Below are 27002 nucleotides of genomic sequence, written 5' to 3'. Positions count from 1 at the left end.
TTTTTGCTGTCTTTAATTTTTTATGCCTGCCTGAGTTCTATTGCTGCTTTGGCCTTTCTAACTGACTCCCTGCAAGTGCAAGCCATGTAGGTATACCCCTTCTTTGTGGCTACTCTCTTCTTCAACAGTCTGTATGCCTATTTTTTCAGTCCTAGGCTTTCCTGGATTTCCCTGTTCAGGCAAGAGGGTTTCTTGGCCCTTCTTCCCCACTTTATATGCAATGAGATTCTTCCCTTCTGTGCCCAGTGGATTGATCTTTTGAGGAATGACCACCGTTCCTGGCCTGCCATCTCAACAATGCCAAAATGCTTTTGTCCTTCAGTGCCTCTTTTCAGTGAGCTCAGGAGATTATTAAGCTAGTCTTTCTGAAGTCTAGCACTTCTGTCTTACCAGTTATCTTTCCCACCTTTTTCCAGATAATGAATTCCAACAATTGGTGATCACTCTCCCCTAGGTTACCCTGCATCTCCCATCATCCCCTGTAGCAAACACCAAGTCCCGTAAAGCATTTCCCTTAGTGGGACTATATACTTCCTGCATGAGGTGAAGGTCCTGTATGCAGGTTAAGAGCCTATGTAAATGATCAGATCTAGCTGATTGTTCCTCCCAGCAGATGTCAGGGTAAAACTACCGTGACAACGAATCCCTTGAGTGTACTGCTTCTGAGAGTTGCCTTGAGAATTCCATGTCTAGCTCATCCTGGTGTGGCGGTCTATAATAGACCCCCACTACCAAGTCCCTTTCCCTCTGACCCCCTTATATTCTGACCCACTGTACCTCACTTTGCCCCTCTTCTGATCCCATCTTGATTATGGAAGATGTATATTGCTCCTTTATGTAGAGAGGAATGCCCCCCTCATCCTGTACAGCCTATAGCACTCAATGCCTACTGCCCAATCGTGGGTAGGGCCCCACCAGGTTTCAGTTAATCCAACTAGGTCAAAGTCTTTGTTTGCAAGCAGGGGTGTGAGTTCCTCCTGCTTGTTCCCCATGCTCCTAGCATTAGTATAGAGACACTTAAGCCTCCCGATAGATGCCCTTGGTACCCCCCTGTCCTGATGCCTGTTAGTCCCCTTAGTACTTACATGGACTGTTCCAGCACATGGCTCATGGTTTGTTGTTCCTAGGTTTTCTCTTGTCTTCTGCATCCCCATCCCCTGACAAACCTAGTTTAAAGCCGTGCATAGGAGATCAGCCAACCTGTAAGAGAACAGACTCTTACCTTTCAAAGGGAGATGAAGACCATTATGTCCCAGCATGCCCCTTCTCAATCGTGGTCAAGGAAGCCAAAACCCACATGATGGCACTAACTCCAGAGCTGCAAGCTGACTTCTCTAATGCAGCTGTCATGGTGCTGGCCATGACTGCTGACTGGGAGGATCGATGAGAAGACCACCTGCACCCCCTGATCTCCTAAGCCTTGCCCCCAGAGCGTTGTAGTCACTCGTGATTTGGCCCGGGCTGCTCCTGGCTGCATCATTTATACCCATATAAATAGGGTGAGGACCATGGGATGGTAGTTGGAGGGCTGGATTAGGTCAGGAATCCTCACAGTGATGCCCCAAAGCTGAGCTCCGGGCAGGCAGCATACCTCCCATACCATGTGATCTGGGCTGCAGATGACTCCCTCTGTTCCTCTCAGGAGGGAGTTGCCCACCACAGTGACTTTCTGTGGCGTTTCTTCGTCCTGCTGTCCAGCTGTCCTTCAGTCTGCATAGTGGTGGTTGTGGACGTGGCTTCCTCTACTGCACTGTCCTTCAGTGATGCCATGGCCATGGGCCTCATACCTGTTCCCCAGCTGTACTAGAGAAGTTGTCCCAGCTGTCTGGAGGTGACCGTCTTACATACATCTGCATCAGGTCCCCTGCTGTGTTGTCTTCCTGCTAGGTGTGTGATCCTGCAGAGAATGAAAGTACCCATCAATCTCATGATCAGCAGCCCTGATCCACCGCAGCCTGCTAACCTCTGCCTGGAGTTCCCTCACCTGCCTCTCCAGGGCCTCAAGCTGGGCACACATGGAACAGGTGAAGGGACTCCTGTCTGCCCCACCCCCCCCCAAACTCCCAGGCCTCAGGGCCCCCACCAGGCAACCCCCACAGGTGGGGCGGGCAAGGTGGTGCTGACCCTCCCAAGGGCTCCATCTGGGTAGAGGCTTCAGAGGAGCCCCGGGTGGGAGGCATCACTGGAGTAGGGTCCCTGGCTGTGCACCGTGCCCGTACCATGGTTGAAGATTCCTCCTCTGTCACTCTCCCAAAGTCTCCGTCCGGGGCCGTTGGCGTGTACAGTTCAGGCCCCTCTGTGTGCCCCCCTGCGTGAACACTGTGCAATCTCCGGCGCACCCCAGAATAGTGCACCTGTTTGCATGGTCTATTCATGCGGATCCCTCCTGGCACTGCTATATGGGGCCTGGAGGGTACAAAAACCTTTCCCGATCTCCTGCAGCTGGCCTCGCACTTTGCCCCTCCCCCTCACTCACCTCATTTACCTGTGTGTCAAATCCTTGTCTGCCAGAGACAGGCCACCCTGGTGTGGTGCGGTTGCGGGGAATCTGAGGGCACACATGGGCTCAGATGTGTGCTTTGGCATCCAGCAGATGTGTGTCTGCTTTGGCATCCAGCCCTGACCAGTAGCTTCAGAGTGCCTGTGTTGTCTTTAGTGGCGTTACCCCAGGTTACACCACTGCAACTGCATTTGGACCTTGTTCCTGGTTTTTTGGAACACCAGATGGTCAGTGATGCTTTACCATTGGTAGAATTATAATTAGGATTGCATGTTACTGGTGGAGTGCAGGCCAAATTTTACAATTAATCCCTGAAGCACTCTTTTGCCCCCTGAAGAGTGTTCTGTCTTGTCACTTTTCCATTTCACTGTGGCCTGTGCCAGGTGACCACTGGGATAGTATAATCCACTCTGGAAAGTTTCTCATGAGCAATATGCAGTCTCTGCACTTCTGAACTATACTTGCGCTTCCCAGGATGCTTTATCCAAACCTACTTAGTCTTATTGGCATGTTGAGAACAAGGCAGTCCCAGAAGCTTTGGGTGTCCTTGTTCTATATTTTTTATTGTAAACTTTTTGGGGTAGGGAGTGCCTTTTTGTTATGTATTTGTAGAGAATTCCTAGACATTACCATAATTTGAATAATGTAGCCATACTTAGGATATGTTAAGGAAGGATCTTCTATGTGCCAGAATACAGAAAGTACCTCAAATGGATAACTTGTAGTTAAAAAGCATATTTTATTTATTGTATTAAAAATAAGAAAATACATTATAGGTAGTCTGGTGACTAGGAAAGGATGCTTGGAATCCAAAACTATAAAAACAAATGTGCAGTTGGTTGTTGACTGTGAAAGAGGTGTATAAGTGCCATCATAAATGACAGCACAGGGTTATTCATCTGCCAGAAGACAAAGTCCCAGAAGAGATTGCACCAGCACAATTTCTCCTTGTGTTCCCTTTGTATATTTCTTGCAATTATATGCTGCTCTTGGTTCACAGCAGTTTACAGTGTATAATGTACTCCACTTCTAGGCATATGGGATAGGTTTTCAATTTGCTTAATTGCATGATGCTACACTGGTCTCAATCTTTTACCTGTGGCCTGCAGACTTCAGTTATCTGCCTTACTGGTAAAGTGCATAAACTGCTTAAGTGCATATACTCTCTGCAGCTTTACTGTCTACTTTTAAAAAAAATGGTTGGATTCTGTTTAAATGCATAATTGCTGAACCTGACTAGGAGCTGTCAGCTTCAAGGCTGTTATTACAGAGAGAAGGCTCTCCATAAAATAAAATAAGGAGCCTTAATGATGTTGTAAATAGCTTAGATAAGGCTGCTCCTTATAGTTAATGAGCATTGTTTAGGATGAATTCTTGTAAGTGCAAAGTCTGGGCAAGGGCATTGCCTTTTGCAGTCCCAAAACTAAACACATAAACAGAGTTCATTGTGTAATGACTACAGTATTCCCCTTAGCTGTTAGGATGTAAAGCTTATATAAAACACAAATTAATACTTCTGTTTTCATCCAGTAGAGGGCAATGGCACACATACATATGAACATGTTTATTACAGTATGTAAGAAAAATCTTTGATTATGTAAGGAACTCATTTATGCTGCCCTCCTCCATTCTAGACTTATCACGTAAAATGTATATTTTTGGGTTCATTTATGGGCTCATTAGGGCTGTCTGATTTCTGTGTGGTGGGGGAGGGGCACATGCCCTGTGGGCTGTGCACAGTGTGGGCTGCACAATACAGAGGTGGTCCTCTATGGCTGTCTTGAGCTGCACAGGCAGCCCCCACTGCTGCCACATGCACAGCCTGGTTCCTTTCCCAGATGCATGCACATTGTGCAAAGCCCAATCTCCTCCCCCTGCTGTAGGGGCAGCATGGACAAGGCAGACCTCTTCATGGGCCGCCTCCCACCACATCATCTTACCCTCAAAGGCAGATGCAGGAACAGAAGCTGAAGCAGAGATGGGGAGCCTGTAGACCCCAGCAACCATAGTAGCAGAAGCAATGAGATGGGTGGTGGCTGAGTACCTCATGGCCGGCCAATTTGACAGCTCTGATTTATTTAATAAAACATGATATCTGACTATGCAGCATCTTTGGTAAAAGGTAGCTTTTAGAACAGCTTTAACTAGGAATGAAGATACTCTCAATGTATATCTTGGGTGTTACAATCAAATATGAAACTCAAGATGGAACAGACACTATGGCCACATACAGATATTCAGTTCCTCCATGGAGAAACCACAGTGCACAAAAATAGTTGCTCCAAGAGAAAAATAACCTAGGAACAACCAGAGTTAAATAACTTAGGAATAACCAGTTTCTCCTGGGAAAGCAAATGTTTATATACTTCTGTGAGAAGCCACAGCATAGTACTCCAGCATGCTAGGGTGATTTGCACCCCTCCCCCTGTGGGGAGACAGTGTTTCACTCACTGGACTCTGCTTCCCCTGAGCAGGGAGCAGAACATACCTGCCTCACCATCTCTATATTGTGCTTCAAGGAGACAAAGGCTGATTCTAAGCAGTCTGGGTCAGCCAACCAGGGCTGCCCTATGCACTGTAGCCATCTGTCTCTGTGCAGACTGTGGGAGTCTATAGAGCATGCTGAGTTTTGCTGGCTACTCAGCATTAGCACTGCAAGCTCTCTGCTCTTCAGGCGTTTAGTATTCAAATATCTGTTCAGACATCTCCAGGTAAGTTTTTCTACCAGGAGAACAAAACTAGGAAAATTCTCCTGGATTATTTGAACATGTTTACACAGCCTGTGATTACTCCTGTATCCCAGAGCAGCATTGTGTCTAGCAAAGGGCAGGTTATTATTCCTTGTTAATAGCAGGATCATTGGGAAGTCCTCAAGAGATTCATCTAATTCAGCCCCCTGGGCAGATACAGGATTTCACTGTTCATAAATTATACCAGGTGGATGCTTATCCAGCCACTTCTTCAGTAGAGAGTTTAAAGGAGGTTCTACAACTTCCATGAACAGCTTGTTCACTGTCCTGTGGTTCATGTAGCTAAGAAGCCTCTTCCCCATCAGATTTAATCTAAATCTGCTTTGCTGCAGTTTAAACCTACTGCTTCATGCCCTGCCCTCTGTGGCAAAGCGAACATTTTCTGTCTATGTTTAATGGCAGTTTTTCAAATTTTAAAAGTTTCTATCATGTGTCCCTTATCTCTTTTTCTTCAAACAAAATGCACTGAGTTTGTTCAACCTTTCCTCAGATTCTAGTATATTTAAGTATTCTTTTTTTTCTTTTTCAGCTAAAAGATTTCTGTCAGGCAACACTTGTTGCCTTGGTACTTATGTGATAGTGGGCTACCACTTAAGAAATATCTACAGTTGTACCCCATCACCATTAGCACACCTCATTTTGTTTTGAACTTAATTGAAAACTGAAGCTAGGAAACTTGGTAATTATTTATCCCTACAATATTTAATATTCTGATTTCATGGTTGTCTGACTGTAGTGTTTAGGAGCCAAATTTTTCCCAGGCTGTATTTACAGTTCCACAACAAAAATTCTGTAACATAGCATATAAAGTGAAGGGACTATTAAGTTCAAACATGTACCATTTAAAAATGTATCTAATTAAAATGTAGGACACCATTGAGTAGTTATTTTTAGTGCTGTTAGTAATTGTGTTGTAAGCTCTTTCTTGTCTTTGGCTTTGAACAAGCTATTCAGTCTGAAAAAAATAGCCTTGAATTAGAAAGCCTTAACAGCAGTGGTCTGCCACAATAGGAAGAATAGCTCTCCAGCAAAGGCATTTTGTGTTTAGAATTATAGTACCTTATTAAATACCAGGCAGTGCAATTATTTTGCTGGCTATAAAGATGAGAAAGATGTCTGCATTTTGCTGTTTCACAGTTCTGTAACAAAAATGAAGCACACAGGGCCAAATTCTCATTTGGTAACATACATATATCCATATGATGGCAAAGTAGTTCTTTGAAATCAGGGGAGTTAGTCCATATTTACCACCATGCAACTGAGAGTAGAATCTAGTTCCTAATGTTTCCCATCACTTTGTGTATAGAATAAAAAAAAAAAGGATGCTAATAATGTTTGTTTTTTCTCTTCTTACATTAGATAGTATAACAGAAGTCTTCACTAACATCTATGTGACCAGTTTTGGACCTGTTTCAGACACAGACATGGTGAGTCTCTGTACAAACTAATCTTTTTTTTGCCTGATATAGAAAATCTGAGGAGACATGATATAGATATACAGCTCTCACTTACAGAAGAGCATGATATGGGTATCTCCAATGAAATCAATAGAATCTTAACATTATAAATTAGATGCAAGTGAAAGTAGAATCTCAAAGAATATAGAAGCTTAAAGGATTGTTATGTTTAGTGATTGTTCTCTCAGCACATGTGGATTTGAAATGGTTTGCAAAATGAAGACAAGGAAAGCCTACCTGAAAGATTTCCCAAAGTTTCATAAATATTTTGGTCAAAGTCTTTGTTCATAGCCACTCTTTAAAAAGAGGACCATATATCTCCTGTCTCTGAATAGTACATTCAGAGATGTCAGGGAGTTTGGGGCAGAAAGCTGAGGATACAGGTGTAATGGGTGTGGCTTTGGCCACTCAGTAGTCCCAGATGATGCATGGAGTTTGGAAGCAACCTCTTTAGCTACTTCTGTAAGGATGAGAGGTGTTCAAGCACCACCTCACAAGGGATGTAAATATTTAAAAATATTTAACCTCCTCAAGCTATATTGGTTAGATGTTTAACTGATAACACAACAGCTGCTGCTGGGAGCTGCTCCTGGGCCTTTGACTGAGAGAAGCAGGGAGGAAGCAGGCCCATCCACACAACACAGCCCATGTGAAGCCCTGCCCTGAGAGGGAAGGAGCACCTGTGAAAGACAGCTAATTGATTAATTGATGAGTGATAAGGCTGCTGGCTGTTTTCCCCTTAGGCTATGGGTACTCGTCCAACCCCCACCCCACTTCCCTCCCTCCCTCCCCTTGCCTGTCCTGCTGCCTTCTGATTCCTGCTGGGTCATCACCTGACTTCTGTCCCTTCTTTCTTGCTAGACTGCACCTGCCTGGAGGTAAAGGATAACTGGGGTAAGACAGCCAGTTATCACTGCAGTTGTCTATTAAATGATTAATCATTTAACCTTTCATATCCCTACATCTCAGAGTGACTAATTGTGGAAAAATAACTGAAAAGGTTAGTTCATTTTAATTTTCAGGAGGGAATATTCAATGAGCACAACCCTGTAAACAACATATGCACATGTTTTTAGTTAACTAGCTTCCTTCAATCTGTTGGGAGTAATCATGGCAGGAACAACTGATCTGAAGGTGTTTATAAGAAGCAGCACCATTGGCCTAGAACATAGCTTCTAGAAATAACAATGGGTAATGCTTGGGGACCTGCCTTAAACCATTACATGAGACAAACAAAGAGGGCTTTCCCATGTGGGATGAGCCGCAAGTCTGTCACTAAACTTTGTGGAATTTGCAGGAAGCAAGGACTAACTGTATAAAAGACTTGGGATCTCCACTCTGGCAGCACAAGGACATGTGATAGAGCTTTTCCTGGCTTCTCTCAACCTAGAGAGTGGGGAAGGAGTGGTCTCTGTTTTGAAGGAGAGACCTGGCTTGGATAAATGCTGATGAACAGGTAAAGGGATGCTGAAAATCCCGTCCCTTGTCCTTCTTCCTCACCGTTCATGGATCCTAAAATCATAGGCCATGGGAGAGGGAGGGAAGAAGAGCACTGGCTCCCCGATAGCTCATCCAGAGAGGTAAGCTGTCAGGGAGCCCTGTGGGAACCTTAACTTGGAAAATTCACCCTCCTTCCTCCCAATCAGCTGATTTGCAGGGGGCATTCTTCTGTAGCGGAAACCTTCCCGGAGCCAAGAAAAAGTTGACACCAGGGAGAATGGCTTCTAGTCTACTGCTTTCCTCCAGGTTTACCCAGAGGAATGCAGAGGTCGGGGGAGGGATTTCCTCCACGGTAGCAATGCTTCCAGGAGCATTGCCAGTAGCATTGCCACTGAAAGAGAATGGCCTCCTACCCCCTGCAATCCTCTGGTTCAACCCAAAGGATTTCAGAGGACAGGAGGAACCTGCATCACAGCATCAACACTCCCAGGGCTCTTGCAGTGTTGCCTTCATAGAAGAAGAGTACCCTGCTCCCTGCAGTTCTCTTGTTTGACCCAGAGATACCTTCCCATGGGTTCTAGTTCCAGGAGCCTTCCTGCTGTGGGAAAATGCCCCCCCTCCAGGGTTGCTATAATCCCATGTTGGGAACTGGGAGGGTGGATGGAGGGTGTATTCTCCTGGGGCTGGAACCCTCTGCAGGGTGTTTGTGGCAGCTGTTGTTCTTCAGCAGCTGCCAACTGCCTATTGACAGCCTGTTCCCTTCCCAGGCATCAAGAGGGCATATTGTCAATCAGTGGACACCCCTAAGGACTAGGGTGATCTAAAGAGTAGCTCTCTAGTGCCTCTGGCTGGAGAGCTTGTCTGTGTAGCTCTCCAGCTAGGGGATTGAAATGTATGTATCCTCCAACATTTGGGCTATTTTTCCAGTGGTAGGAATTGCACAGACATTCTTACCACTAGAAGTGAACATCTGTCCAGAGCCACAGAGAGCAATCTTGAAGTCCTGTAAAAGACCCAACTAGCTTCCTTTTCTGGACTATTGGTTGCCATGATTTTTTGTGGGCTGATCAGGGAGTGCTACATGTAAGGCTCCATCTACACATTACACTTTAAGATGTGATTAACCAGTTAATCATGCCTTAATTTGTCACCTGGCCACACATTCAATCAATTAATGGTGTGATAAAAGAAGGTATAAGTCACAAAGTTATGCAACAAAATACGTGTAATAACTTTGTGGCTTGTTCCTATCATGCCATTAATTGAACATGTGGCAAGGGGCCCCTGTGGCTGGGAGCCCTGTCTGCTGTTTGGGGCTTGAAGCCATGGGCCTATGTGTACCCCCAAACTTGGGAGCTTGCCCCTGTAATTGGGAACTCAGATAAAAAGGCTCTCAGTTGTGGGAGCATCCCAGGCATACCCAGGACTGGGAGTCCCCAGTTGATATGGGCTTGTGGGGGCTCTCCAAGCCTTCCTTCATCTGGTAGTATACAGCCAACATGGGCTTCCAGCCACAGGGGTGCTCCAAGTGAAAGCCTGCATCTGCTGTTGATTCTCAGCCTCAGGACCATTTGCGGCCCTTGCAAACACTCATGTGGCTGGGAGCCTAGAGCTATGGCTAGACTCCCTGCAGCTGCAGCTGAGAGCCCACAGCTGAGCTGGCTTCTTGCCAGGATCATGATACTGGGCTCCCCCTGCACCAGCAGTTAGATGTGAGGGGATCTGATTTGTAATCCCATTACCATGCCTCCTGCCAGGCATATGTGGCATGGCAGGAAACACTATTGTGTGGATTGAGCATCAGATTGCATTGCGCTTTTACATGCACATCTAGAGGGACTGTAACTGACAGCTCTAGCAGATAAAAGGATAATAAGTCTGGGCAAGATGCCAGAACTCCTGAGAAATAGAATCTGAGAAATACATGTTGCAAGGTTTGGGGAAAATGGTTTGATTTCACTGACCCGTGTAATTTTGGAACCATTTCTGAAGAAATATTGTCATCATTGCAAACTTTAACACTGAAATAATTAAAAACCTTACCATTCAAATTTTTGATGTGACAAATAATCTGTTTTACTTGAAAGCAGATAATTTGATATATTTGGATATTAAATGCTCCATATTATGCATAATTCAAGAAAAAGGAACATTTTGGAATTACAGAAGAGGTTGGAATGGAAATGGGACTATTTTTGTGAGGTTGCAACTTGGAAATAGATCTTCAGGAATCACTGATAATGATGGGATGGAGTGTTCTGCCACCATAGACAGGGAGTTGCAGGGAATGTAAGGAGTCTTACCATGTTCTACTGGTGTGAGACTGAGCTTCATCCCAGGCTCATAAGAAGGGCTGCCTCCAGTTGGCCCATCTGTAAATCATAGAATTATAGAAAATAAGGGTTGGAAGGGAGATCATCTAATTCAACTCCCTGCTCAAAGCAGGACCACCCCAAGTATATAATCCCAGCCATGACTTTGTCTATCCAGGACTTAAAAACCTCCAAAGATGGAGAATCTACAATCTCACTGGATAGCCTGTTCCAGTGCTTTACTACCCTCCCAGTGAGAGAGAGTTTTTCTTTATATCTAATGTAAGCTTCCCTTGCTGTGATTCCCATTGCTCCTTATTCTGTTATCTGCCATGACTAAGAACAGTCTAGCACCATCCTTTTTGAAACCACCCTTCAGGTAGTTGAAGGCTGTTATGAAATCCTCTTAAGTCTTCTCTTCTTCAGACAAAATAAGCCCAGTTCCCTCAGCCTCTCCTCAGAAGTCATATGTCCCAGACCTCTAACGATTTTCATTGCCCTCCACTGGACTCTCCAATTTTTCCACATCTTTTCTGTAGTGAGGGGGGCCCAAAACTGGACACAGTACTCTAGATGTGGCCTCACCAGTACAGAATAGAGGGGAAGAATCACTTCCCTTGATCTGCTGACAATCCACCTTCTAATGCAGCTCAGTATGCCATTAGCCTTTTTCGCAACAAGGGCACAATATTGACTCATATTCAGCTTATTGTCCACTGTAACTCCCAGGTCATTTTCTGCAGAGCTGCTGTTTAGCTAGCCGGTCCCCAGCGTGTACTGGTGCCTGGGATTGTTCCATCATAATGGCAGGACTCTGCTCTTGTCATTATTGAACTTCAAGAGATTTCTTTTGGTCCAATCCTTCAATTTGTCTAGGTCTCTCTGAACCCTATCTCTACACTCCAGCTTATCTACTACTCCCCACAGCTTGGTGTCATGTGCAGACTTGCTGAGGGTGCACTCCATCCAGTCTTCCAGGTGGTTGATGAATATATTGAATAAAACTGGCTCCAGGACTGACCCCTGGGGTACTCCACTTGATATAGCTACCAACTAGACATCAAACCATTTAGAGCCCATTTAACCCCAACCATCCAGCCAGTTTTCTGACCACCTTACAGTTCATTCATCAAACTCATACTTCCTTAGGTTGCTTGCAAAAATGTGGGAGGCAGTATCAAAACTCTTGCTAAAGTCAAGGTATATCAAGTCTACTGCTCTCCCCTCTCCATAGAGCCAGTCATCTCATCATAGTAGGCAATCAGGTTGGTCGGGCATGACTTGTCCTTCGTGAATCCATGCCGACTGTTCCTAATCACCTTCTTCTCCTCTAAGTGCTTAGAAATGGATTCTTTGAGGACCTACTTCCTGATTTTTTCAGGGACTGAAGGTGAGGTGAGGCTGGCCAGTCTATAGTTTCCCAGATTCTCCTTTGTCCCTTTCTTGAAGATGGGCACTATATATGCTCTTTTCCAGTTGCCCAGGACATCCCCTGACCACCATGAGTTTTCAAAGGTAATAGCCCATGGCTCTGCAGTCACATTGGCTAACTCAGCACCCTCAGGTGCATCATGTGCAGCCCCATGGACTTGTACATGTCCAGCTTTTCTAAATAGTCTGTAACCTGTTCTTTCACCAGTGTTAACTGCTCACCACCTCCCCAGAGTGTGCTTCTGGGTGCAGTAGTCTGGGAGCTGACCTTGTTTGTGAAGACTGAGGTGAAAAAGACATGGAGTACTTCAGCCTTTTCTGCCTCATCTGTCATTAGGTTGCTTTCCTCATTCAGTAAGGGACCCACACTTTCCATGATCTTTTTCTTCTTGCTGACATACTAGTACCCTTTAGATCCCTTGCTAGCTGCAACCCCAGTTGCACTTCGGCTTTCCTGATTTCATCTTTGCACGCCCAAGCAATACTCATACTTCTCCCTAGTTGTTTGTCCAAATTTCCACTTGTAAGCTTCCTTTTTGTATTTTAGCTCACTGAAGAGTTCTCTGCTAAGCCAAACTGGTCTTTTGCCTTAAATCCTCCAGTTGGTCTCTCCAACACTTGCACCAGGAATTTGCCCCTAGCTGTCTCTAAAAACTTCCTGGATTGCCTGTGTACTGTTGCATTGCCCTCCCAGGAGATGTCAGGCTGATTTGAAGTCCCCCATGAGAACCAGGGTCTGTGATTGGGAAACTTCTACTAGCTATTTTGGAGAGAGCCTCATTCACCTCATCCTCCTGGTCTGATGGTCTATAGCAGACACCAAGTGCAACATCACTCTTGTTGCTCTCCCATCTAACCCTAACCCAGAGACTTTCAACAGGCCTGTCTCCAGTTTCATACTGGAGCTCTGAACAATCATACAGCTCTTTTATATAAAGTGCAACTCCTCCTCTTCTCTTCTGCCTGTCATTCCTGAATGGGTTGTACCCATTCATGACAGTACTCCAGTCATGTGAGCAATCCCACCAAAGCTCTGTTATTCCAATCACATCATAGTTTCATGACTGTGTGAGGACTTCCAGTTCTTCCTGCATGTTTCCTAGGCTCCGTGCATTTGTGTACAGACACTTGAGGTAACTAGCCAATTGCCTTACTTTCTCAGGAATGCATCATTGCTTGAACTGGGGAGTCAGAGGTGGCCAGATGTGGTGCCACATCACTCCACTATTTGTCACCAGCTACAGAAACTGGTATGTCTTTACCATAATGGGCCACTGAGATTCAGATTTCATTTTTGAACTTTCTCCTTGAAATCTTAATCTGCTTGGTGGGACTTCCAGTTTCAAAGAGCTCTATGCCAGTTAACACAGTATATGCTGGATTTCATTAAATGTTTAATATAAAAGGATGATTGTAAACCAACAGAACACTTATTTTCTTGGGAGTCATTACATGTGTTTAAAAGGCACAAGAGTCAAGTCATATGAAGTCATTCTTTAAAATTTTGGGGAAGGTATTGTGCAAATGAAATACAGCAAATCAATGTGGTAGTTGTAACAACTAGCTGAAGGCCTATTTGTAGATACGTAGGTAGGTAAATAGAGGTGGTTTAAGTTTTACTGACACCAGAGTTTTCAGGCTTACTTTAATATCTGCAGTTGACATTTCTAAACTTATTTTTTATAAAGTGTATCGACCATCAATTAGTAAACTTCCATCTATATGGTTTAAAGTAAATAATTCCCAAGTAATTGCATCATGTGAAACATTGATAGAGTGGAAGTGCCAAGCATTAGATTTTATACATATAAAACATTACTGAGCACTCAGAAGTATTTTTAGGAATTTATTCTGAGTAGAAAAAAATGGTGTTCCATTTGCGTGCTTTTTCCAAATTAGTTCATTGGGATGATGAGTTTTATACCTCCTTCATTTCATTTTTCAATGGAATGGCAACAGTTTAGTTGCTAGATTGTATAAATCCTAGGGGATCTTCAGGAACAGAGGGTCATAATTGCTGAAGTCATTCTCCATTGTTCTGACTGAGGTCCTCAGTTCCACGATGTACTCCAACTAGGCTCTGTTACCAGTACTTCCTCTAGCCAGTATTATGTTTAGAACTTCTGCTCAAGGATTTTTTCTACAAGAGAAATGTAGGTCCCATTAACTCTATCAGTTTCTCCACCAGCACTTAGGAAGGGAAGAGTGAGGTATGCAGAATAAAGTCTGCAGGTGATCATTGTCCCAGGCTGTAATTCCCACTCCCTCCATTTTACTCTATATATGGAACATGGGAGAGCCATACTAGAAAGGAAAGAAGGGCTAATGGAACTACTGTGGCATACCATGGCTTGTTCAGGTTGCTGACAAAAAAGTTCATGCTAATTATTATTTGACTTGTTATTGAATTAATAATTTATTTGATATTGATTATTGCTGAAATGTATAGCAGATTATATGCAGGTTGTGTCTAGTTCATATTTGGCCTGCAGATCCTTTTGCCCTGGCCTGTGAACATGGAGCTTTAGCATTGTTGGGTAGTGGGTAGCTTCAGTAGCTTTGCTTGCTCCTGCTTCTATAGGGAAAAGCACTGACTGGCTGCAGGTTGTTCCTGCATACTGCCATGGGGAAAGGTGATAGCAGTGGCTGGATCTTAGCACCTGCCCATCCACTTGTCTTTAATTTAGATTGGGTCAGTCTGGCCCGCAGCCTTAGAAGGTTGCCAACCACTGGTTTAATCTGTAGCTCAACACTAACACCACAACACAGATTATCAATTAAATCCCACAGTTTTTTCTACTGTAACTGGTATCAGGCTGCAAATGTTATTGACAAAATTTGTCAAAATTTTGGTTCAATAATTTTAATATTGGAGTAATCATAATTTTAAAAGGTAACACTTTTTGTGCTAAATTGATTAATTTTTGCAGCCTCAGAAAGGAGACCACTTTAGATTCTCATCAAGGCTTAATTACTTTTGCTAGTTTGAGGAAATTTAGCTCCAAAATAATTTATCCAAATAAACAAGCTGTCAGCTGCATAATGCCCTAATAACAGATTTGTTTCATAACAAATTTCAAATGGGTACTGTATGAACGCAAGTTTCATGGTGACCATTTTTTCAGTTTGACATTCAAAAATATTTATTTGTCACTAGCAGAAAATAGCATTAGGCCTGATCAGTTGTCATGGTAGGTGACAAATTTTTCAACAAGTGAGCATGTGGTTTTCTTTTGGTTGGCTTTCTCTTTGTATTTTTGATTGTAGATCATAGAATCCGTATGTTCCTTGGTTTTGGAGGGAAGCCTAGGATTTCTTCCTTCTATGATGACTTTCTATGCAGAAGCAGACATTTGCTTTTCCTTTCCAGCTACAAATGACAAAAGGAACATAGTTTTTCATTTGCCATGATTCATTTATGATTTTCTTTATGTATATGAAAATAGAAAATTACCTGCTACAAAACAGCTTTAATCATTTTCATTAGTAATCATGATAAGTGTCAGTGATGCTTGCAAATAATCAGATATGGACTTTTTGGTTTTGAGTTATTTAAAGTGTTTTTCTTGGGAATTTGACAAGTATAGGGATTGGTAAAATCTGTAAGGGATCTGAATTTTTGTAATCCATTCATGCGCACACTGCAGAACATTGAAATTAAAATTATAGTCACTCTTGCCTACTATACCTTGTCATATGTTCTAGTTATCTCATTATAATACAAGTCTGGAAAAAAACATGCAGTGAATATTAGGATTGTTTGGTCTAGTATGGGATTTATCACTATCTTAATTAAATTATTATTAGACCATCTGGAAGGCATTCCTGCCCAAGGCTTCTTCCCACTTGTACCCACGTAGCCCAAACTTCATTCTTCTTTTCTTCCCTATAATCATTGCTTTACATACTTAATAGCAGCTTACACACAAACACATGGCTTGATTTTGAGATTAGGAAACTATTTGATATGGGACTGGTGCAATTCAGGATGATAGGTATGTGAAGATGGGGGCAGGGAAAACCCTGCTTGCTCCCACAGCCAGAGGGGACTTACCAGACATGCCAGACTGAGCAACACCAGCAAAGAAGATGCCGAGAACATGTTTTATGAGCAGCTGTTCAGTTTGAATCGGACCACCCCGCATCTATTCAGGTTTTCCAACCCTGAGCCCAAACTCAAACCCAAGGGACGAAGAAAAACAAAATAATGCGCTGGAAGAGGGTGTGGCCGGGAGACCTGTGGAGAAAGCAGCTCCTGGAGAGACGGCTCAGGAGCGAGCAGAGTCAGCTGTCAGCCAGCAGCGAGCCTGCAGTAAGGGACAGCTGCAGGAGCCAGCTGGAATCTTCGCCGGAGGGACAAGCTGGATGCAGGATGGGTGGACACAACAAAAATAAGGACCTAGGGATTTTTTGTTTGTTTTGCCGGGAGGAAAGAGAGACTGGTGAGATGCCAGAGAGACAGAGTCCACACATGGGTGTACTTAAGACTCAGATGGGTCAGGATGGAGCCAAGTCAGCACCCAGAGATGGGGCCTTTGCATCTGTGGGAGTTTTTCTTTGGAACCAAAGAAGTATCGCCCTGCTTGAAAGGGAAACAACTCCATAAAAATAAAAAGACAACCAAACCACAGTGGGTAGACTCTGCTTATAAGCTGTCAAGTCTCCCACCTCAACAGAAGGGTACTTGATTTATTTCTTTCATTCACTTCATGAGTGGTCCCAACTGGAGGGCTGTTAAGGTCCAGGGGACCAGCATATCAGGCCAACAGGCCACATATGACCACAAGCCCATACAGCAAATCAGAGAACAAGTCCACACATAAAGATCTTAGTACGCAACGGATGGTTAACATCAAAGTGGCACATAGTCGGGGTGTAGGGGAGGTTGGAACTCCAGAAGATGGGATAAGTCCGGCGCACCAGAATCTAGCTACAAGGGTAATTAGACTCCTCCCGATCTGAAATATCTTATAAGATCAAGTTGTGGCAGGAGAGAATCAGGTAATCCCTTGTAGATGCTAACTCTGATGAACTAGAATCCGCACAGCACAGTCAGGCCAGGCACAGGGCTGCCAGGCCCTGAGATCCTATTTGTTGCACCGACAAGGTGGTTGAAAAATGATGCTTCTTTAGTTAAGCTGGTATAAAGCTGTAGCAGTGCAGTAGTGAGGCAGGATCAGGAATACTTTCTTTGAGTAAATTTTTTGGTGAAATATAGTAAGTAACCTTTTAAAAAATTTCTTGTGGCAAGAATGTACTATGCTTTTAAATAGAAATAAACCCAGCAAATATGTAAAAACAAATGGATGACTAGCATTTAAAAACAAAATTAAAACAAAGCCAAATTCCAGCTCTCACTTTGCATTTGGATACATTATATGTGATTAGAAGAAACTCTACATTAATTGTTGATTTACATTTAATTCTTGAATTGTAATAATTCAACCTTAAGGGCTGCCTTTTACTTGACACCATTTAGAATATTCACAGGAGTTTCCAGTTTTATAAATATTCATGTCAGAAGGAACCTACTTTGACCACATTTATATTATAGTCCATTACATTTGAACCAACTACCTAATATCAAGTCCAAAGACTTAATCCCTTTTCTTACGGTCTTCTGAACATGTATTAACCAATTGCTTTCTTGTCATTATAAAGGTAGAGCTTCATCTCCTCTCTTCTAATTTATTACATATTATAGGACAGGGATGTCCAACTGGTGGCCTGTAGGCCACATATAGCCCCAAAGGGTTAGCTCCCACTCAGATGCCACTTCTCCTCATTTATTCCTGCCACTACAGCTCGGAGGGGGCTGGACTGCCTCAACTGCATGCTCAGCAGAAAGGGAGCTTACCCACCACCCAGGTGGGTGGTGCATATGGCTGACAGAGCGGGGTGCAGTGGGGGTGGAAGGGTGGCACTAGGTTGTATATTCTGTGGAGCTGCCCATGGAGCACATGTAGCAGGGAAGGTGTTGGGCAGCCCAGCGCTCCCGTCTCCTGGCTGTATGGGCCACAACCCCCTCTTCTGGCTTCACAGAAAGAGGCAAACTTCGTATGGGGGTGGGAGAGGGGGGAGAGAAAGGGCTTCTCATACAGCACACGTGGCTGAGAGGAGGAAAGCTGGGCTGTCCAGTGCCTTCTCTGCCATATGAACAGCATGGACAGCTCCATAACACAGGAAGCTTTACTCCCTCTCTCTCCCAGAAGTATATGCAGCAACCCATTCTCCCAGACTAACATATGAGGCACAGGGGGAGCAAGGCTGCCTATGCAGGGGGTGCTGCTGGCACAGGGCTGGGAGGTGGGGGGAACATTCCAGCAGGAGGGCACTGGGCAGCCCATGTGTCACATGTCGATGGGAAAGGGTTGAGTGGATGGGTGGGGGGAATGGCTTAGTGTGTAGCCCCTGGGTCTGTGGTCTGCATGCATGTGGGCCATGGCTTCCTGGAAGTTGGACAGTCCTGTTATATGGTGTTCTTGGCATTTCAGGACTGTGCCTTGCAGGTGTGTTTTAAGGAAGTGGTAATTTTGGTGAATCCTTAGGTAAATAATGGCCTACAGATTCAAGGGGAAGGATTCTGGGCTAGGAGGCTGCTTCTTGTCTTATCTTCATAAGTTAGGCTAAATATCTAAATTGTGTGTCTCAGAAGGTGCATCTACACATCCATTTGATCCGGGTTTAATTTACATGCAAGTAAACTATTTGTGAGTAAACACTCCTGGGCAGGCATCTACACATGCTGCCACTTCCTGTAGCCCTGCAGTGGGCCCCTGCCACCACTGGGTTGGGGGAGGTCGAAGCTCTGCCTGCAACTGCTAGCAGCTGGCAGCCCCACTCCCTGCTCCCTGGCCAGCCACTTCCCTGGCCAGGAGCAATGTGCACAGCGCAGGGGCAGCAAGCAGCAGCTGTCTTCTTGCTGCCTCTGTCTTCCCATGCTATGGCTGCTCCAGCCCCTGCCCCTGGCAGTGATGACCAGCAGCCTGGTCTCCAGCTGGCCACCATGCTGGACCTGCTGGCCTGATACACTGACTGCTGCCTGGCCCACGGCTATCTGGGCTTTCCCAGCTCCCCCACATGCAGCAACCACCTTCCTTGCTGCAGTGCTCTGTCCCAGGGCCACCACCACGCAGATGTCACCTGGACCCCGTCCTTCTGGCTGGATCCTGGCAGGGACACTGACAATGGACTGCTGGATGCCACAGCTGGAGCCACCCTTGTCCTCCTGGGCCTCCAGCTCTGCTGCCTCTGGGCCTGCCGAGCCAGCCAAGATTGATGGCTGCACGTTGGCCAGCAGACCTGAGATGATGAGCAGTGGCTGAAGGTGTTCCAAATGACCCGGACCACCTTCTGAGACCTGGGGCAGGTCCGTCCATACCTAGAATGGCAGAACACCAACATGCGGTTGCCCCCACATGGACACCCAACTGGCCTTTGCCCTGCTGAAGCTGGCCACGCCTGCCAGCCTCCAGTACATGGGCCATCTCTTTGGGGTAGGTGAAGCTACTGTGAGGGAGACTGTCTTGGAAGTGTGTGGTGCCTCCAGGATGTGCTGGGGTACACAGTGTTCCACCTGCATGATCCTGTGACAGGGGTGGTGGGGTACCATGCCCTGGGATTCCCTCAGTACATTGGGGCCCTGGAAGGGACCCACATCCCTATCACCTGCCTGTCCCATAGTGACCAGCCCTACTACAGCCAGAGGTGCTTGCACTCCATTGTGGTCTGGGCTGTCATCAACTACTGTGGCTTCTTCACAAATGTGAGTACCAGCTGGGTGGGCAGTGCTCACGATGCCCACATGTTTCGCAACTATGCCCTGCAAGGCCTGGTATAGAGGGGCCACTTCATGCTGGGGGTGCCAGACCTGCAGCTGGGTGTCATGGCTCTCTTCCTCACTGGGGACCCTTCCTACCAATTTCTGCCCTAGCTTATGTGGCCGTACACCAGCCAGCTGGACCTCCACCAGGCCCATTTTAACAGATGCCTGGGCTGGACCCACACCACGGTGGAGTAGGGGCACAGGCTGCTCAATAAAGGTTTTCACTGTCTCCTGCCTCACTGTGTGCTGTGGTGGTGGAACCCAGGGGCCAGAGGAGTATGGCTGGGCCAGATAGGGAGGAAGAGTGGGGGCAGGGGCCAAGGTGGGAATGGCCCTTTCCCCCAGTGTAGCAGGGGGCATGGCTGGCAGCTCTGCTCAGGCCTGGCTGTTGACAGCATCTGTGTGCAGCTCTGGGTGGATTCTTTGGATTGTAGGGCATGGCGTGCAGGCACCTGGGCAGGAGCCTTACCAGGGAGGAGCTGACACTGCTGGCAGCTGGCCACACCTTGTGGCTTGGGCTGAGGCTGCAGAGCTGTTAGGGCAGGTGCTGGCCTGGGCTCCCTGAGCTACTGGTGGAGAGTACAGCCAGGGAGCTCAGTGGGATGGGCTGCTGGTGTCCTGCGGAGCCCTCCACTGGCAACATGTCACTGCGGGTGTCAGGCAAGAGCAGGGGCTTGGGTAGGCCACCCATGGTGCTATACATAGCATGGCTGTGGCCTGGGTCCTGGGACGTGAAGATTTCTGTCAGCTGCCACATAAAGGGCATGGTCTTGTGGGCACTTGCATTTGCAGGTAGCAAATTTACTCACAAGTAGTGTAATTTACTGTGCAGTAAGATTGTGTACATGTAGACACGCACACTTATTGCGTATGCTAATGTGCAGTAAAGCATCTTGTGTAGACGCACCCAGAGAATAAGAGTGATCAAGCATTGCCAGTTCCAGAAGCTCCTGAAACAGAAGGAGATCCATTGGGTGAGATGTAGTCAGAGGATCTACCGTGGTGATTCCATACTTCAGACTGTGGAGGAAGACAGAAAAAAGAAAAGATTTGTATTAATCTTACCATGCGGAAGAGTCCTTCCTTAGTCCAGATTTAATGATCAGCAAAACCATGAACAGTGGAGCATGACAAAGTAGTTAGGCATTGCAGAAGACTCTTTGTACTATCCCTGGCTAGGGACAAATATTCAAAAAGCCTAAGCCTGAATTGATTCAGTCTTTGCAGGTTAGTCTGACCTGGCTAGGCTGAACCAGTTTGTAACAGTACAGATATCCCCTCTGGACTGAGGAAATGCCAGCACATGCCTGCAGTGGTTCAGGCTAGAAGCCAGAGGGTGCTAGAGCAGCCCTCCCTTCCCTTTCAAGTGCTGAGCTGAGGGGGGGGCATGGCTAGGCCCCTGCAGGATGCTCTTATTAGGGAGTGCTCTGCCTCTCCGCCCCCCCCATACCTTGCTGCTTCTCTGACCAGTGACAGTGCCAACACTGAGTTACACAGCAGGGAGTTATAAGGTATTTATCAGTCCATCAGCAAAAACAACACCTCTCTCATTAGTTCAAGTTCTTAAACAACTTTTTCCAAGGAAGGAACAGAGGGTCATTACCAGCTACCTGTTCATTAGCTCCAAACAGCCGTAAATGGACACTGCCCTGTCTGCCTTACACAAACACCTCTCAGCATTAGCTAGCATACCACATGCTGCTTATGACCAATGCTGTGGGAGACAGCAGGGGGGAATCCCTGCTTAAGCAGTGAGTGGTTGGGGGAGGGGAGATGGGGCAGGGGGGAGCTAGGCATACCTTCCTGTGTCTACAAGTCTCTGCCAGAGGTCCAGGCAGAGAGAAGAGCCCCAGCCAGGTCTGCAAAGTGTCTGGGATGCTGGGTACTCTGGTTTCAGTTAAACCAGGAAGTGGTCTGGGACAGACATTACATAAACCAGTTTGAGTCAGATCGGTTAAGTCTAATACTACATTCAACCCAGTTTATCTCAAACTAGTTTGAGGCATTTTCAGACTGGTTTATGTGCACTGAATGTCTGTTCAGAAACTGGTTTAAACGTGTAACAGATCACTTAACTGGTTTAAGTGTAATGTCTGTCACTAGCCTCTAAGCCAACTCTGCTCAACATCCCCTCTCCAGCTACAGCCGATCTCTGATGCTTCAGTGAAAGAAGAAAAACACCCAGAGCCAAATTATAGGTGGAGAGGGGATTCCTTCCTTCCTGACCTATACAGATGAACAAATACAGCCTTGAAACATAAGATTTGGTTATAAATATTGTCTTTAATGGAGTTATAGCCAGTAGTGGGTGGCCATGTGGGATATGGGGCCTGAGCTCTGCATAAGGAGGAGAGGGGCATTGGAGTGGTGGCAGTGGGGCTTATGGCTGTGGCCTGGGGAGCAGAAGTAGAAGTCCCCTTGTCAGTCTCCCTTGCCTCTTATTCTATATGGGAGATGTCACTGGTGTCAGGAGAGGTATTGGTGCAGGCAGTAGTCAGGCTATTAATGCTACTGTATATAGAGTCCTTTTCATATCCCTGCAGCCTTTTTTCTCACTGCCAAAATCAGTGTTTCACATCACTGCTTGGGACAAGAAGCAGTGATGGTGACGGATGTGTGAGAAGGTTCATATACTTGGCAGCTGCTGTGCTGACACCTTCCCTGGAGCAACAGCTGTTCCTTGTTGGCCCCGGGCACAAAACCTACTGACTGCCTCTCGTTGCAGCTCTCATGAGTATGTTAAGGGCAATACTAGTTTTATGTTTGTTTCTTTTGCATGATGCACCGAAACTCAAAATCTTACGTGCTTTCTCATAAATAATATTATGTATTTCCATTTAAACTTGTAGAATATAATCCCATGCCTGCCTTTAAATTTAATTGACTCTATTTGTACACAAGACATGAGAAGCATACTATGACAAATTTTAGCAGTATCCCAACTAATGGACTGGTACTTCAGTGTCTGAAATCCAGATCTACTTGTTCTCACTTCATAAAATGTGAAAGTATATTTGCTCCAGAGTTTAGAGTCACAGGTCAAAGGATATGGTGATATGAGGGAGTTGTTTTTTAACTTTATTTTAGCTGCAGCTAAGGAAGAAAAACCAGAGTGTAGTATAAAACAGATTGTACTTTTAAAGTTTCAGCTGTTGTGGTGTTCTTGCTATGGAATGCTAAGTTCAGCTTTGTGATGTAAAGCCCTAAAGGCCTCCAACTAGGTCAGTGCTGTAAATTTATTGTGACAGTAGCCTGAGAGAGAAAAGCTGCATATTTAAAAAACAAAAAACAAAAAATACAGAGCAACTGAAAAACAAAACAGTGTCTCTGAATCATTAATTACCATAATTGTCTATGGAAAGCTATAAGGCTAAATTGTTATTAAAGGAGCTAATTACAGGATCTGTAATTAAGTTAAAATCTTCATTTTGATATTTTAAAAAATATGAGGTAGAACATAATCAAACTTTGGATGGAACATGGCTGAGAAAAGGACAAAAAGTGAAGGATAAACATTTAAACACTTAAGGGTGGCTTCCTTTCTATACATGCTTATCAGAACTAATATGCTTTACTTTTAAATATAAAGGACGCTTCATTTTTATTGCATATATTTCTCACTTTATTGATTAAAGTGTTTTTTTACCACTTCTCCTCAGAATTATTTTCTGACAAAGCTTCCCTTCTGTTCAGGCATACAGTGCTTCTTAAGCAGGAAGAAGTATTATTTCCTCAAGGAAAGAGGCTATAAATATTAAAAGGGACATTATATTAATTTTCACTCCTAAGCAATAGCTGTTTTGTGCAAAAAAATACAGTCAGATTGTAAAACCTGTAGAAAAGAGCTAATCGGAGTGTTTTCTTTTTCTTGCCTGTCAGTGGGATTACATGCAGAGTAAGATGCTAAATGTGTGTAGGTGGCGGGAGCTGAATAAGTGTGTGGGGTAAGTTTAGTCAGAGTATTAGCCCAGGAACTTCCTAATATTTTTGTGTTACATTTTGAAAAGTATTTTTTTGCATTAGAAAAGTATTTTTTGTTTTGTTTTGATCATTCTTTTCTTAAGTTTTGGTTGTTATTATTGTATAATATTTGACCATCCATAAAGGCGCAAAAGAAACAGTATTCTTACATTCAGTTGTTCAGTATATTGTTTAAACTGGCTATGCATTAACTTGTTAGGGTGCCCTACTGACCTGTATCTATATTTCCTCAATAAAACAATCAAGCATTAGCAGTTCTTTGCAGAACTGCTTAGAGACACCTAACCAGTTTGCTGCTGCAAAAGTGTACTGAGTAATCAATATGAAATGAAACTTTTAATAAGCTTTTTCTGCATTATTGTTTCAGAGTTAGCCATACTGGTGCCACTTAGTCTACCTGACAACAAAGCTAAAGCAGCTCTCCTATGAAAGTGGGTGGACTGGCTGCTAGATTTTTTATTGACTTTTCTATTTCCCAGGTATCTCTCTTCCATTGTGTATTTTAGATGAGCTTTTTTAATAGAAAAAATAAACTCTAATTTGTGGTTCTTCCAGTTTAAAGGGATGCACAAGATGTAAATCAATGAATAATTTGGGTTATGCTATATATATTGATGTTGTTTTATCTACAATAAAATAATGAATATGTTGTTTCATTATTTTAATAATGAAATTAACGCCTACAGCATAGGTATTTCCAGGGCTATTATTTTTTACCTTCATAAAAAAAATCAGTATATTTACTTTCTTTGACTATTTAGTAGCCACCTAGTTGGCTATGACTTTTCATAGCCAAAATATTTCAGAGATGCAGTGAATTTATTGCCACATTTGCTTAACATGTGAGGCCTGGATCATTATCTTAATCAGTACATCTTGAGGAAGAACTGTCTACAAGGACTCTTCAGATAGCTCCTTTCCTTTTCTGTTTGGAAGAAGGAGTGGTGCTTCCCTTCAGTAATAGGTTGCAAACCAAACTCAGTCTATCCTCAGAGATTCTGAAGAGGCCAGGTTCACCCTTACTCAAAGACCTTTGCTAATCACACTGACTGGCTCATAGTGATGTCTCTCTTCCCCAGTCCAGTTCCTGGCACCATGAAAACATATGAGTTTTGCTTGTAGGGATTTCTCTGGACCTGTCTAAGTACCAAAGTTGGGACAGAAATATTTGGACCTGTCAGTGTTACAGTGCTGAAGCTGATACTTTAAGTAAGGTAGTATTTTCCCAGGGGATAGTATCTTTTCCAAGGAAACTGTGATGCCAGAGGAATTCATCCCTGCTTCTCTTGTCTGCACCCCTCAAAGACCATTCCTGCCTTCTGCTTATCTTCTATGCACAGTTTATCTTCCAGGAGTCTGCAGAAAGGAAGGGATGGTTTTGAAGAAGGATCTGAATCCTCCTTTATTGAAAGAGAGAGAGCCATATTCTGAGGGCCTCATTCATAAATGGATCTGGATATAAGACTGCGTTTCATCCACACTGGTTGAATAGGTGATTTTAAAGATTTTTTTCAAATGTTTCAGGCCTTTGAATTTTCAGAGCAAAAGACTGATTTTTGACAAAATTAGAGGAAGGAATAGAATGGATTGGACTGGAATGGTTCCTTCATCCAACTGCAGGATGCACTGCTGTTTCCATAGAGCACTATTCTGTTCTCTCTATGGTGTTAAATGTCATGTACCAAGCAGAAATTAATTTCTTATTAAAAAGATGGATGCAAATTTCCTATTGCAGGGGTTCCCAAAGTGTTTATCCCATAACGTGACAAACCGTAGCCTGGAAGTGTCTGTGGCCCAGCAAACCACAGCCTAGCAGTCACAGCCAACCATGGCCAGAATTTCTGGCTGGAAGACAGGTAGGGATATCCCACACCGTGGCCTCTCTGCCTGGCTCTGGCGTGGCATGGTTTGGTGGTCCATGGCCACTTCCGGTTCGGCAGTTGACCATGCTGGGGACTGGCAGCTGACCTGCCATAGCCCGGCAGTGGGCCACGGCCCGGGGATTGAGAACCCCTGCCCTAGTGGTTTACCCTACCATGTTTTTTGACAAGCAGTTGGGTCAACTGCAAATTTTTCATTGAAACTTTCAGAGAAAGTTCAGTTAACTGATCTAGAAAAGCCATGGAGTTTCAGATCACAAACTTTGCTGCAAGAAGGATTTTTTTTAACACTGAAGTTAGAACTTTACAGAGCTCCTCTAGCAACTTTCCCCCAGGCTTTTCCAGGGTTAGACAACATTAATTCTATGTACATATAAAACTGATATTACAATAGTCTTGTATGCGTTACAAGCGAAAATGTTGAGAAACACAATACTTCAGTATTTCCACAACCTCCACTGAATGATTTTGTAGGGCTACTGCAAATCCCCTAAAGACCAGCAGGAAATATCTGAGCTCCCATTACTTGCCCCGCACATTGCAAGAGTCAAAGATTCTTTGTAAAGATGAGAAGAAGAAAGGCTTTGGGGAAGGCAAAAATTGATTCAGTGTTTGCTTCTATATAAGCAAGGCTTGCTGTTTGTATATCATCAGCTACCAGCCTACCTATACAACTACTGTACAAACTAATATGACCACTGCACCTATACAAACCTCAAGCATTCTGTATCCATGTGAGTCAGGTGTGGAGGACTTGTAGGCATGAAATCTGTTCCATGCTGTGACTGTTAGAGTGTATGTATAAACACCCGGATCAGGTAGATCAGACCCATGTTATCATGTTTTCTGTCCCAGGGGATTTGCATGATACAAACTTGATAGCTAATTCAGTGCATTTAAATATACTGTATTAGATTTCATCTGTGAAGCCAACATCTCAAATACCACTCAGCATGGAATAAGCAAAGCATTTCTTTATAATATTGTCTTGTAGACTCTTCTAATTTAATGAAGGTACTATGCTGGATAGTATTTTGGCTGACACTGTAGAATAGTACTATAAAATTTATGTTATGAATTCAACTTAAGGATCTTTCTAGAGCAGGGGTTGGCAAAATAAGGCCTACCAAGCGATTTCATCCAGCCCATGGGCAGGTGCATACCAATTCACTGTGTCCAGCCGGTTCCTGGGCTGCCCCTGCTGTGCATGTCTGGAGCCAAGCCCTGATCACTCCCACAGGGGTAGCACACACTGTGCTCCCACCTTTACCCATAGGATGGCCCTGACTCTGGCCATACAGGTAGGGAATTGGCAGCAGTGGCTGCGGGCAGGTCGGGGAGGAGTGCTGGCAGTTGTGGGCAGCAGGGGAAGCAGTGGTGGGAATGGAGTAGTAGTGGGCAGGAAGTGGTGGTGGGCAAGTGGGGG

The 27002-nt window shown here is 44.6% G+C and overlaps 1 protein-coding gene across 2 annotated transcripts in view; it reads left to right on the top strand.

The window, feature by feature from the left end:
* The window catches only part of GABRA2 (gamma-aminobutyric acid type A receptor alpha2 subunit), a 145595-nt gene that overhangs the window by 54163 nt on the left and 64430 nt on the right, over positions 1-27002 (top strand). For both annotated transcript variants that reach the window (XM_019526601.1, XM_019526602.1), the window contains exon 4: positions 6610-6677. In XM_019526601.1, the coding sequence (XP_019382146.1) occupies positions 6610-6677 (68 nt within the window). The remainder of the gene's footprint in view (positions 1-6609; positions 6678-27002) is intronic.

The sequence above is a fragment of the Gavialis gangeticus genome, unplaced genomic scaffold (assembly GCF_001723915.1).
Source record: "Gavialis gangeticus isolate Ggan-Ray unplaced genomic scaffold, GavGan_comp1, whole genome shotgun sequence".
NCBI classification, from domain to species: domain Eukaryota; kingdom Metazoa; phylum Chordata; order Crocodylia; family Gavialidae; genus Gavialis; species Gavialis gangeticus.
This window is presented reverse-complemented; position numbering and strand designations above follow the sequence as displayed.